At 46.5% G+C, this 14,431-nt stretch overlaps 1 protein-coding gene across 1 annotated transcript; it reads left to right on the forward strand.

Annotated features, from left to right (window-relative positions):
• Positions 1-2,848: 2,848 nt before the first annotated feature.
• g2e3 (G2/M-phase specific E3 ubiquitin protein ligase) lies at positions 2,849-14,431 on the forward strand (the record flags this gene model as incomplete). Its single annotated transcript, XM_079261664.1, has 16 exons — positions 2,849-2,906; positions 3,822-3,919; positions 4,751-4,852; positions 4,935-5,059; positions 6,152-6,320; positions 6,485-6,591; positions 7,433-7,549; positions 8,942-9,066; positions 9,149-9,242; positions 9,318-9,488; positions 9,568-9,722; positions 10,199-10,383; positions 10,463-10,635; positions 12,438-12,477; positions 12,587-12,758; positions 14,145-14,431. 16 exons carry the CDS (start codon positions 2,849-2,851, stop codon positions 14,429-14,431), a joined length of 2,178 nt encoding a protein of 725 aa, XP_079117790.1.

Here is a 14,431-nt window from a genome sequence, read left to right on the forward strand (position 1 = left end):
GAAGAAGCGGGCGGAACCGGAAGCGGAAATAAGCGTCTTTGTTTTGAAAGAGGGAAATTTAAAAATCGGAGCTGCGAGAAAAAAGACGATCTGCGGAGAAAATCTCCAAAAGAAGAGAGAAAATGTCCTCAGACTGATCTTATTCACCATCAGCAGAAAGTAGGTCGACAGAAAACAGCTCTGAAGCGTTTCTCTGGTTTAATTCTCATGGTTTTTGTTTGTATTTTCAGTATTTCTACGATTAATATACTGGAAGTTTCTCAACATGTTTAAATTCCGTCTTATTTTATTTTCTTTTAGTTTGTTACTTTTGTAAATTCATATTCAAATACGTTAAGGATGGTTTCATATAACCTGACATATAATTATAACAGGATTGCTTGTGTAGAATTTCAATAAATTCTTTGATAATCATCGATTAAAAACTAAATATATGAAAGTTATGCAGCCGATTAATTAAGACTCATTTAAATTTTGCATGAGACATTTAATGGACTTATTGTCAGTAAACTGATCTTAGCTTTGATCAGAGAAATGTACCTGCTGTATGAGTAAGATCCTGAAGAACCAAACATTAGTAAATGGATCAATCGTTTCTTTTAAACTGGTTAGGACCTAAAAGAAACAAAATTAAAAGACACAGTGGTTTTAATAATTAACATACAAAAAAGAAAACATGAAAAAGCACAAGTGACTTTAGTCCCACCAATTTTTGACAAATAATAAATAATGATTATTTGTGAAACTGAACCAGGATATACGTTATCTCTGACCAGGCTGCTTATAAAACTCATAACTTCCTTTTTATTACATAATAATAATATTAATAATAATAACGAGTTGTGCTCAGAACGAGGAGAATAATAATAATAATAAACATTACAATAACAATAGGGCCCTGCCATACTTCGTATGGCTCGGACACTAATAAACATTTCTATGCATTAACCCAAACTTCTGCACACTAATACAACTTTAGTCTGGAACGGATCTGGTTCAGAATAGTTTTATTCAGTTATCCCTTCCTTTTAGAAAAACAAGGTTTCAACTCATTTTATCTTTTTTTTCACCCCAAGAATGTAATTTTCATGAACTCCATTTATAGTTTCACCAACAAAGATCCTTTCTGCCATCTTGCTGTCTGTAAACTGACCAACAGAGAATATTTAGACACAGTTTAGTTTTGCATTAAAGGAAGTCATTGTTAACTAAAAAGATATTAAATTTAATGAAAATACTTTATTAAACCCCAAAGGGAAATTCAATATTGTAGTAAATAATTAACTTGAGGAGGTCTTGTTCCGGAGGCTGATGGCTGCTGGCAGGAATGATCTTCTGTATCTTTCAGTCTTACATCAGACCTGAAGAAGCCTCTCACTGAACACACTTTGTTGTTTCCTCCCTGTGTTGTGGAGAGGGTGTGAAGAATCCTCCATCATCTTCATCAGCTTGTGCAGCATTCTTCTTTGGACAATCAGCTCCAGCGGCTCCAGAGTTACTCCAAGCACAGAACCAGCTTTCTGGATCAGTTTGTTGATTCTCTTCAAGTCTCTGGTTCTGATGCTACTACCCCAGCAGATGCTGCAAAGCTGACTGCACTCTCCACAACAGACTTATAGAAGATATGCAACATCTTGGTGCAGACGTTAAACCATCTCAGCTTCCTTAAGAAGTACAGTCTGCTCTGATCTTTCTTGTAGATGTAGTCAGTGTTGCATTTCCAGTCCAGTTTGTTGTCCAGCTGAACTCCAAGATACTTGTATTCCTCCACCACCTCCACCTCCTCTCCCAGGATGGAAACAGTGCTTTGTTTATTCTTGTTCCTCCTGAAGTCAACAATCATCTCTTTTGTTTTGCTGGTATTTAATATGAGATGATTGTCACCGCACCATTTAAGAAACTGACTGACCAGTTCTCTGTATTCTGCTTCTTGTCCATCACTGATACACCCCACAACTGCAGAGTCATCAGAGTATTTCTGCAGATGACAGGACTCAGAGTTGTACTGGAAGTCTGAGGTGTACAGAGTGAAGAGGAATGGCCAGAGTACAGTTCCTTGTGGAGCACCAGTGCTGCTGACCTCCATCTCAGACACACAACCTTTCAGTCTCACAAACTGGGGTCTGTTTGTGAGGTAGTCATAGATCCAGGTGGTTGTGGAGGTATCTACCTGGAAGTTATAGAAATGGTCTTTTGTGTAGGTTGACTGGATGGGGTTTATATGCACTCTTCATTTGTTTCCATCTTTACAGCAATGGGACGTAAAATAAGACAAAATTCAATATTTATACAATCTGCAATGGTCCTGTGATGGACTGGCGACCTGTCCAGGTGTCTCTCGTCCAGTGACTGCTGGGATGGGCTCCAGCTTCCCCGTGACCTTCGATTAGACAAAGCGTTGAAGACAATATCTAACATTTTGTCAGCATTTCTAAATGACAATAATATTTGTTAAAGATTAGTTAATTACCAGATTTTTAAAAGAATGTCCAGTTGTCACACAGAGACGACTGAAGATCTATCCTGGAAAACGTCAACCTGCGGATCTTAGAGGTCTGAAGGAAACCAACAGATCAATGAATCAGATATTTGTTTGGGCCATTTGAGGCTTTCAGATGTTGGGATCAATATGAAATGTAAGAGGACGTTGGTGGAGGGAGGAGGTTGTCTCGGTGATCGTGTAGTTTTTGTCACATGATTCAACAGATAACCTGAAGGTGTTGGACCTTCGTCACCGTACCAGTCAATGATGTCTCTCTAAGACTGTGGCAGCATGTTGCTGGTTGAAGCACATCATGTGACGGCTGTCCTCTGTCTTCACGCTCCAGCAGGTTTGACTGATAAAAGCATGAAGAAGAAGACTAGGAGGCCGCAGAGCGCTGACGTATCCAGCAACAGCGAGAATCGTAAGTGATGGACGCACGTTTAAACCTCCTCACCAGGGAATCAAATCATCTCAGTTCAGGCTCAACATTTGGATCAGTCTGGTATCCAGTTCGGGAGGAACAATACATCCACACATAGATGATGTGATCAATAAAGTCAACCCAAATTTGAGTTGTTGGGAAACATGGAACTTGTGAAGGTGGTGCTCTCCAGTGGGTCGGACCAGGCACACAGCAGCATGATGACCTACAAATAAGGAAAATTACATTTCTCTCATTGTTTTAGTCCAAAAATGTACAAGAATGTTACCAAGGTGTTTACCTGACCGGCTGCCAGCCGTTGTCAGGGCAGATGCGCCACACTGCCAGCGTTCTGGAGCTTTTTAACTTAACTTTCAGGACCCACAGGGTATCCAGTCCTGGGACTCCAGATGTGGAGGGTCGGTTTGGCCGGGTGTGTGTGCGTTGGGGCGTCTTTAGGTTATGCAACCGCGTTCACAATGTGTTCGGTGTGTGGTTGGAGCGTGCATTTAGAGGATGTTTGGACACACACTCCATGTTCAAAACCACTAAAGATGTGTTTTTGGCAGTAAAAGTTCCTGAGCCGCCACCAGGGTTGGGGTGCCCTGTGATCTGCTAGACGGGGACCGTGGCAGTCTGATGCGGCAACTGGCTCCAGGGACATGCAACTCTCTGAGTGTTCATATGTACACCTGGCATCAGGAACCTCTGGCCGTAGTTTGTAGTAACGAATAAAGTCACAGTGTCCACTGCAATAACTTAAAACTTAAAGTCATAATGAAATAAAATGTAAGAATCGGACGTCGCCCCTGATTCAGATGCAGCTGCCGCATGTGGTGGTTTTATTATTCCTGCCATGTTGGTGTGTGAGGAGCGATGAAATACGGAGGAGAATAAAGATGTTTGTCTGTCCAGGCTGCGCTCTCTGCAGGTTCAGTGAGGATGATCCTGCCATGTACGGGGAGAAGGTCACCCTCAAAGAGCACAAACTCTCTGTCCACTACTTCTGCCTGGTAAGTCCACAACCACGCTGGTGCTCACATCCACCAGGTCTCTGCAAGTTTATTTACTGTTTATGGAGTGACTGACAGATGACCTGCAGTGCGGTTTAATAACACGCTGATGGACTCGGGATATTTATGGAAAATACTAAAACACACACATAATGCATGGAAAGGGCAGAACTGGTCCTCCAACCTGCAGCCCCCCCATGTTCGCTGATAAACCGAGGTAGCAGTCGTCTCTGCCCAGCGTCAGTTGTTTTCTGGTGTTTTTGCCGTGGAAACATTCCGGTCTGTCGGGGAAGATGTTTAATACAAACTGAAGTGAAAACCAGAAGTGAAGCGATGAGAGGAGCTGCTTCAGGGCCTTCTCTGATATCCCCTCACCATCACTGAACCTGGAAGTTCATGGATAGTTTGTGTCTGGATCTCATTAAGGAGACCAGAATGTCCTCCTAAAGCTGCTGTTTGGAGGTCTACTGCCCCCCCCCATAAGGATGTAAGGGTGCTCTGCAGGTTCTCGGTGGATTGAAGGTCAGGGGATGATGGTTCACCGTGAGATCTTCTCCCTTCATACCCAGAGATCCTGCTGGTATTCCTGCTTCCTACTGCAGAAGGACCGCTGGACCTCAGCAGGAAAAGCTGTCCTGGAGGTGGCGGACACGTTAAAGTCCTATTTATGCTCATGACTGGCTCAGTTAGTCTCTGAGGATCAAGGATTAAGGATATCAGTTTTTATTATTCTGTTGCAGCTCGACATTTAGATTGGTGGTAAACACAAGTTCTGTCTCAGTGTGCGACTAACTGACAACGTGTGTGTGTGTGCGCGTGTGTGTGCATCAGCTGACGTCGTGTGGAGTTTACCAGCGCGGAGCAGAGGATGAAGGCATCTTCGGGTTCCTGGTGGACGACATCAAACAGGAGATCCGGCGGTCGGCTCGGCTGGTGAGCAGGATAAGGAGCCATGCTTGTCTGCTTGCGGTTTAGTGGAAGCTGAGGAGTGTCATGCTTGTTGCTGTGTGAACAGACGTGTTTCGGCTGTAAGGGGAAGGGAGCGTGCGTGGGATGTAACGTCAGGAGCTGCAGGAAGACCGTCCACTTCCCCTGCGGGAGGAAACAGATGTTCATCTCTCAGTTTACCGGACTGTTTCCGTGAGTGTCGACACATCATCAGGAGGAGGTTAACCTCATGATGGATTTACAGCTTTTACCCAAACCTGCGCCAGTTTTAACTAAATACTGTAAACTACACGATCTAAGTACTAAATGCATCGTGCATTATAACCGTGTAATGCACGGCTACAAGTTGTTGAATCCGCTTATACCATGGTCTCACACAGTAAACATTTTATAACAAATGTTTGTTTTACAAAACTTGCTAAATATGCTGTAGTACAGGAACTGTTTCATGTTGGTCTTCATGTAGTTTTTATGCTAAACAGCCGTTGTAAAGCCACTGCGCTCTCTCTCATTCACCTGTCTGAAGCAGCGGATCTGCACAGCTGATTAACGCGTTGCTATGGTGACGCTTCCTAACGGAGTGATGTGACAGTATCCATGCAGCCAGTTGGCGTCATCACTGACTAGACTGTAAAATGCTGGAGGAACCAGAGAGACTCTGATATGTATGTTTTATGGATGTCAAACAGTCGAGAAGTATTGGACTAGTGTGGTGGAGTGTAGACAGGATTTGTTCAGGATAAAAAATGCTCAGCATTGTGTATATTAACTACAGGCCTAGAGAAGATGAAGCTGCCATTCTAACAGACTCGCTTTAGTCATAAACTGTAGGATCGTTCTGAGACATTGGAAAAATAAAACCGTTGTTTATTACAACAGATGGTGGGAAGAAAGGGTTAAAATGAGCTGCTACAAACGGTTAACTTTTAACCTGTACACCAACGAGACATTTTGGAAAAAATTAGATCCATATAACCAGCGAGGACAACTTAAATTTAATTACAGCAAATAACTGAGGACGTGTTTGAATGCTTCAATGCTTAATGTTTATAAGCTGAATGTAAGATGTAGAAATGTAGAAATGTAGAATGGGCAGTGATGTATCCATGTAACTGTTTCCCAGTGGTATTACCCTGTAGTTATTATCCTGAGTGTTGTTTATTAAAAGATTATTACTAGAATTATCTGTGACCATGGTATAATGCGTTGATAAACAGGTAACTTGTCTACGTTGTTGTATTATAACATCTATGAGGAGACAGATTACTGTGAATGTCTGTTCAGGTCTTACTGTCGGGACCACGGACCGTCCCAGTCGCTGTGCGTGGCCTCGGACATCAGCCTCCCCCAGTCCTGCTCCGTCTGCTTGGACTCCATGGAGCCCATCCTGTCCTACTCTGTGCTCAAGTGTCCGTCCTGCCACACCAGCTGGTTCCACAGAGACTGCGTGCAGGTGCTTCATCTTTAAACGTTCAACGGTGGTTTTAAATGTTTCTCGAGGAAATACTGCTGGTAAACACAAGTTCTGTCTCAGCTTGCATGTGGACTAACTGGTAACGTGTGTGTGTGTGTGTGTGTGTGTGTGTGTGTGTGTGTGTGTGTGTGTGTGTGTATCAGCGTCAGGCCCACAGTGCCGGCCTCTTCTTCTTCAGATGTACTCTCTGTAACAACAAAGAGGAATTCCAGCAGGAGATGCTTCGGATGGGGATCTTCATCCCAGAGAGGTAACACGCCCATCTGACAGTAGCACGACTGGTTTAACTGGGAACTGGTCAGTAGCACGACTGGCTTAATCCGAGTCTGTTAGCTGGGAAAGTCGCTTCGTTTGGGGAAATGTGAACCCGCCAAACAGATTCTGATCCGGTCCAAAGAATCGGACTCAGTCCGCCTACAAACGCAGGTCTCGGTCCGTTTCAAGCGGACCAAATACAAGAAGCGGACTACAAACCAAGTCCCTTCCTGCATGGCGCACCATTGCATTGTGGGTAAATCCATAGTGATGGCGTTAAGGGTCCTCTGCCTCCTCTGGTGTTCATACTGCGTCCATTGTTGCAGTGGATTTCTGCAGTATACTTGCATAAGACACAATAAAAACCCAAAACAGCCATAGTTTGGTCTCCATGTTTAACTGGCAGGTGGAGGAAACAGAGTTTTCTTCTTCACGCCAGTCTTGTCCTCTCTTCTGCTAAATACAAGTGCAGCGCCACCTCTGGTGAGAATGGGGATATATTATTCTAATGGTTTGGCTGGTTTGACCAAAGTGCAGCGTGAACACGATCTGCATGGATACACCCCCCTACAGCTGGACCGAGTCCCCGACCGGGAGATGTGAAAAGAAGTGATGCCAGCCTCAGATTCATATTGTCCATGAAATGATAAAATGTCTGGGTTTTATCGTCTGATAGCAAATACCAATTCAACTGATGTTGAATTGGTATTTGCTATAAATGCTGTTTCTGTTATCCCGGTGCTTTCTGCACATAAAACAGGATGAAACACAAGAAGATGGCATCACTTCATGATGATCCAGATACTGAACTGAGTGATGTGTTTGTGTTGATGCAGAGATGCTTCATGGGAGTTGGAGACCAATGCGTATTCAGACCTGCTGGAGGTTTACACCCGCTGTGACTCTCTCACCTGTCTCTGTGACGGCGGACGCACACACTCCACCAAGAGCGGGTACGACATGTTTTTCTCCCATCTGCACATAAAAGGCAACGCTGAAGCGCTTGTGGTGTAAAAACACTCAGTCACGCTTAGAGCTCTTTCATGGCTTTAAAGGTGAGAGTCTTCTGGATGATTGTTCACACCAGTCTAACCGTATGAAACAAACATGAATGTTCAACCGCATCAGGACGTGCTGGTTGCAGCAACATCACCACCAGACAGAACAGAAGCAGCAGCGCATCTCTTTCTGGCCTCAAAATAACATTAAACAGCATTTTATTCTAAAGAAACGAGCCAAATCCCTGCTTGCCAGAAATCCTAACTCTCCTGTATTTGTGCTGAGATACAGGCTCGATCTCATCACAGCATGTATCGTATCGTATCATCCAGCGTGTCCTGGGTCTTCCCCGGGGTCTCGTCCCAGAGGGACAAGCCTGGAACACCTCGGGAGGTCCAGGATGCATCCTGACCAGATGCCCGAGCCACCTCAACTGGTTCCTCTCGATGCGGAGGAGCAGTGGCTCTACTCTGATCTCCTCCCGGATGACCGAGCTCCTCACCCTATCTCTAAGGGAGAGCCCGGCCACCCTGCGGAGGAAACCCATTTCAGTTGCTTGTATTCATGATCCGTTTTTTCCGTCACTACCTACAGTTGCAGAACTGCACGCATCCTCCTGTAGATCTCCCGCTCCATCCTTCCCTCACTGCTGAGCAAGACTTGCACTTTCTGGATCTCCTCTTCCTGGGGCAGGACCTCGTCCCGGACCCGGAGAGGACGCTCCATGCTTTTCCAGCTGAGGTCTTTGATTTGGAAGTGCTCATTCTTGTCAAACCACTTTACCTGTGAATCGCTGCAGTGAGAGCTGGACCTCACAACCTAATGAAGCCAACAGAACCACATCTCCGACCCAACCTGGGTCCCTCAACCCCTCGACTGATCCTACAAATCTTCATGAGTAGAGTAAATGACCAGAAACAGTTCAGCCTTGGAGGATTTTAACCCTCACAGGAAACTGATCCAGCTAACTGCCGGCGATGTGGACCAACCTTGGGGTTGGGAGACGGGTCCGGACTGCTGTTTCTAGACTCAGACCCGGCATTCAGCCGCATCCCTCTGGGACCCCTGTGGGGGTTGTTCCAGGGGTATGACGTACTGGTCCCTGGTAGTCCCTGTGCATTTTAGGTATAATACTGACATGTTTGACACATGTAACTACGGTGTGTAAAGGTGCAGAGTGATGGGTCATTTGGGGGAATAAAACTTCCAGTTAAACAACTGACTTTTTCATCTTGATGAACAGACATGAACATCTTTGTATTCAGTGAACTGCTTGTGTTTTTTTTTTGTGAAGCGCACCTGCGAGGTCAGAAACCATCAGAAATGTGCTGTTCCGTCTGTTCCAGCTGGTTTGAGGTGATCCGGTGTCGGCTGTGTGGATCCAGGGGAACTCACAGGAAATGTTCTGGGCTGAAGCTCAACGCCAGAGACTGGACCTGCAGTGACTGCAGTAAGGCCACAGACGGGAAAGGTTGGTGTTCATGTTGGTAAAAGTTGGATCTTCTGCTGGTCTGCTGCCTCTCAGCTTTGTCTCCTTGTGTTTTTTGCGCCAGCATCCATTCTCGCATCACCTCAGCCGGTTCAGAAGAGAAGCTTGGTCTCCAAACGGTACCTGTCTCCCATCCGCTCCTCCATCAGCTGTAAAAGGTACGCAAATCTAACGCACCCAAGCCCCGCCCACATCCACAGATCATCACCGAGTCTTTGGTCCGTCTCTCTCAGACCATCCTTACCGGTCAGATCTGGATCACCGGAGGAGATCCTTCAGTCTCTGGTCCCTGAGCTTCATCCTGTCAGCATCCAGGTGGAGGTAGAAGGGGACCAGGTTCTGTCAGCTGGCCTGAAGCTGGTCCGGAGGGCTGACTTCGACCCCACACACACTCTGTTCATCAGGTCAGTCGATGAAAACGTTAGGCTTCCTCCTGGGTTTCCTCCTGGGTCTCCGTTTTACATGCTGACCGTCTGTGTCCAGGTTCAAAGACCAGAATCAGACTGTTTTTCCCGGCAACCTTCAGGACCCAAACACAGCAAGGCAGTACTTCCTGAAGCTGCTGACGCAGCAGATCCAGGACTCTGTGGTGTTTGAAGGTCCATACGGATCTAAAAACCTGGCTCTGGACTATCGAGGTAATGGCGGTACGGTCTCTGCTGGTGAGGCTCCTATAAAAGCAAGAAAGTTGCAACAGCCAGGCGAATTTGGCAGCTTGTTTTCTAGATGAATAAAAACACAGACACGAGTCCTGCTGGGAAGCACAGAACAACCCGAGCCCAAACCAGCAGCGTGAAAAGAAAAAGATCACCTGAATCTTATTTCATCCATCGTCCAGTCACATTGGTCCAAATCAGCAGCTTAAAAAGCAGTTTAAAGCAGGTGTGTCAAACATCCGGCCTGGGGGCCGAATCCCGGCCCGTCAGAGGGTCCACTCCGGCCCCCAGGAGCCGTTGGGTAAATACGAGAAGAACAGAGATCATTTCAACTGTAATATTTAAATAAAAGTAACCGTAATGGTCGACACGTGCAACATTTAGTGCTTTTATCACACATTGAACAAACAGTGATGCTGCCCTGTGATTGGCTGTCTTCTGTGTCTTGTGTGGCGCAGCGCTGCGTGAGGATCTGTACTTTGACATGGGCTGTCTGCTGGCCATGTCTCTGGTTCACGGCGGTCCACCTGCCTGCTTCTTCTCCCGCGCTCTCTACCAGTGTCTGTTCAACCACCCAGCCAACCGCCCACTCGCCGTGGATCACATGACCCCGGAAACACATTTCACCCACCAGGTCACTCAGGTATGTGCAGGACAAGGCTCCACAGGTCACAACAGCTGGTTTCAGTCAGAAAACACAACGCTTAATATTCTAATTTCAGATTGCAAAGGCGGAGACTTTAGAGGAGCTGAGGAGAGTCATGGCTGACAGCTGGGAGTACCTGGAGCTGGCTGGCTGCAACCGACCAATCAGCAGCCTGCAGGAGAAAGCGGCTCTGGTGGAGGATTTGGTCAACTTCACCATGATCACCAGGATGCAGCTTCCACTGCAGAGGTAAAATGAAAAGAACCCAAAACCTTCAGCTCATACAACGTGGTTCCAGCTCCAAGCGTCTTCTGTTAACATCTGGGAGGCGAAGAGACCAGTGTTGCACACAAAGGACTCATCTCTGAAGCTAAACACTGACTTTATTCATCCTGAATGTCCCAACAACAGGACTTCCACCTATTTAACAATGTCAGCTTAGTGGTCCAGCATGGTGGAACCTGCCAGGTCTTCCCTGAAAGAGACGTTGTCTGGATGGGAGCAGATGTTTCAGCATTGATGGAGCTTCCCAGATGTGGAAGCTGCCCGGCTTTAATCGGCTCTAATGCAACCCCATCCCATCAGAGATGCAGGCTGATAACAAGCTGGATGCTCCCTCTCCTCTTTAGTCTGCAGGACACGCCGTCCATGCTGTCCACAAACAATTCCACATCTTCATCCAGGTTTCCACTCAGAACATTTTAAATGAGCTTTGGTCCAGAGAAGACGGCGTGTTTCTGGATCCTCTTCACATATGATGGAGCTTTAACCTGCAGGTGTGGTTTTCAGCCTGAACTGGGTTCACACTGGTTTCTGGAAGCTTCCTGAGTCCATGCACTGGTTTCCAGTAGAGAAGCATGTTTGCTTTCGGATCACAACCAGCATCCTGCTTTGTCCCAAACATACAGAGATTCCTCCTGATTCTCTGAACCTGTAGAAAATGATATTCTTCACTGTAGATGGTCTGAGGATCGTTTTTCTGAACTTTTAGATCCAGTTTGTGTCAGACTCCGTTCATCTTTCCATCTGAGAGACTCTGCCTCTCAGAAATGCTCCTGACCATGCCGTGTTGCTGACCTGTTGCCAGGTAACCCAGCTAGTTGTCAGAAGCTCCTCCAGATGTCACTTTTCCAGCCGTGTGCGGCTCTTGTTCCAGCTGTTTACAGATGTGTACAGGTTGACAGTCATGTTTCCATCCGGCTTGTAAAATGATCTTTCTGACAGAAACAACTCTGTGGAGAATAAAAAGTCAGAACCAGATGTTCAGAACTCCATAAAATGAATCATTTTTAACCAGATGTTTTATGAAAAACTCCATAAAATGAATCATTTTTTGTCTCAGATCAGGTGGAATAAACCATGGAGACATGAACGGAAAAGAAATCTCATCTCCTTCTTAGTTTCAGCCTCTCTCTGTTTTCTTTGATCAATCAAATCAATAACAATCATTCAGCTGATGGATCAGCTCTGCAGGAGGATTCTGCTCGTTTCCTCAGTAACCTGAACTCTGACTGACGTCCAGACTGCTGCTGAGAAACAGTCTGGATGCTCTGTGGAAGTGTGCTTCATCATCTGCTCCATGGCTGCTTCTGTTCAGCTTCAGTCCGTTTGGTTTTCACTTCTTTACTTCTGTCCTGATGAAGCGCCGTCCACCTGGATGCTTCCCAACCTTCCCAGTCCCACAGCTGACTGGAAACCACCAGCATCGTCATCTTTGTTTGTTTATTCAACCAGATAAAACCTCGCTGAGATGAACGGTTTCTTTTCCAGCACAAGCCTGTTTGTACCAGCTGAGAACAGCCGGAGACGCGACAGGAAAGCAGCCGCAGCACAAACCGTGATGTAAGGCTGGGAAACGGAGTGACCAGGAAGCTGATTGCTCGTTTTCTTCAGGTTTTCTGTTGACTCAACTCGTCCCAAAGCAGGGATGCTATAAAACAGCAGGAAAGTCTCACCACAACGTGCCAAACGCTGACGTGTCCTGCATCCCTCTGACAGCCTCACACAGAATCTGAGTAAAGCAAGACTGAAGCTTTGTTTTTGTCCTGCAGGTTTCAGGGGGGTCTGCAGACTCTGGGTGTGTTTGAGCAGGTAAGGCAGCTGCTGAGGTTGTCGTCAGACCCGATCCCTTCCTCACATCACGTTGGACTGGAGAGTCTGCAGCCGCCATTTCTAGTTTGGGCTTTTCTGTCTGCTCCAGGTCCAGAGCTTCCCGTCGCTCTTCTGCAGGGTCTTCTGTGAAGCTGCAGATCGTCTCACGGCTCAGGCGCTCACTGAGGTCTTCACCGTAAACTTCTCCCAGCAGGAGGAGAAAATGAGCGCAGAGACGCCCGTCATCAGCTACTGGAGGCACTTCCTGCTGGAGTGTGAAGGTACGCCGTGGATCTCGTAGTTTTTATCCAGAGTGATCATCTGGAAGCATAGATGCACAGATTAGAGGAGAACAGGCGCACCATTTACTACCACCACAGTTGTCTGAACCATAAAAACTACACAATAAAATCAGAAAAAAACAAATGACTTCAGGTTGGAATGAGAAACAAAAAGCAATAAAACTGTTGAAACACCAGTGTGAAGATGTGTGTCCTCAGCACACTCGCCGTTTTATTCAAGTTCACAAACACAGTCAGGTCCACGAGCAAAGAGAGAAAGGAAACGCACAAATTCCTATTTCATGTTCCAAACTGGGCTTGTTTTCAGACCGCATGAACGAGGCCGGCGAGACGGGGCCACGCCCCCTCAGACAAACGCCTCAAATCAGATCCACCAAAAATGCATAAACTACCGAAACTCTCTCCCCTCTGCACCGAGCTGCGTGCTGGTTGTACAGCGTTGCATTGTGGGACCCCTCTTCCTCCTCCCAGTGAACAACCAATCAGCATTTAGTATGCAAATGAGTTGACAAGCGGCCTGGTGTGTCAGATTTCTCCTCCTCGGTGGCTGAGCTGCTGCAGCGGTAAACATACCTAGTAACAATTTATATGGTGAGATAGGCTACTTAATAACTAATTCAGCATAAATACAGTGGTATAAAACATGAATTTGTTCTGTGGGAGCGTTGCTCCATCACACGAGCACTGGATGTGTGTGTCCGCTCAGAGCCAATTAGACGGAGGGAAAATGACATGTGTGTGTGCCAGAACAAGAAAACAGTTCTCGCTTGTCGTGGAGGATGGAAAACAACGTCGCCACACAACGTAAAACAGTCCAATAAAAACACAGTTAGATGAAAGGCCCCATCAACACGACCCGTCACACAAACAGATGCTTACATGACGGAACATAATGTTAATATTTGTTCTCCTGTGCAGTTTCTCTGGACCCAGACAGACTTTTATTCATGGTTCTGCAGAGTTCTGATGGTCAGATTTAACTCCTGCATACTCATTAGTTTATAGTCTGTACTGAACAGAAGGATTGAATATTAAACAAGTAGAAACACAACCCAGAGAAGGAATCCAGAAGAAATGCTGCCGTCGGGTCAGACACGGAAACAAACACGCCATCAGCATCTGTAACTGTTAAAAACCCTAAAAATGCTGTTTTTGTCTGTTTTTCTGTAAACCGTCCTGGAGAAGCATGCAGACATGTTTCCATGCACACGTTGTCCTGGTTCTCCTGCAGTCCCACCAGGTCAGAGGTCGCCCCTTTCCAGCCAGTCGGGACTGAAAGGAGCAGGAACTCCTGCAGCATCAGATGTTGCATCAGGATGGGAACCATACTGGCTCAGATAATCACCTCCCCTTCTCTCTCCTCAGTTGGACGAAGCTCCGTCTCGCTGCAGGACATCCTTCACTTCACCACCGGTGCTGAGGAGCTGCCAGTAGCGAACCTCCTCCCTCCTCCCTCCATCTCTTTCCTCCACCACCCCGCCTCCTCCCACCCAGGAGTCAGAGAGGAGTGGAGGGATGAAGGCCTTTTCCCTCAGAGCAAACCAGAGACCCGAGTCCTCCTCCTGCCCGTCACCTCCTCCTACCAGGCGTTTAAAAGCTCCATGGAGCAGGCCGTCAGCCACCATGTTCACCTCCTCCCTTCAGACGGCTAG

Source organism: Telmatherina bonti, assembly GCF_933228915.1.
Source record: "Telmatherina bonti genome assembly, chromosome: 22".
NCBI classification, from domain to species: domain Eukaryota; kingdom Metazoa; phylum Chordata; class Actinopteri; order Atheriniformes; family Telmatherinidae; genus Telmatherina; species Telmatherina bonti.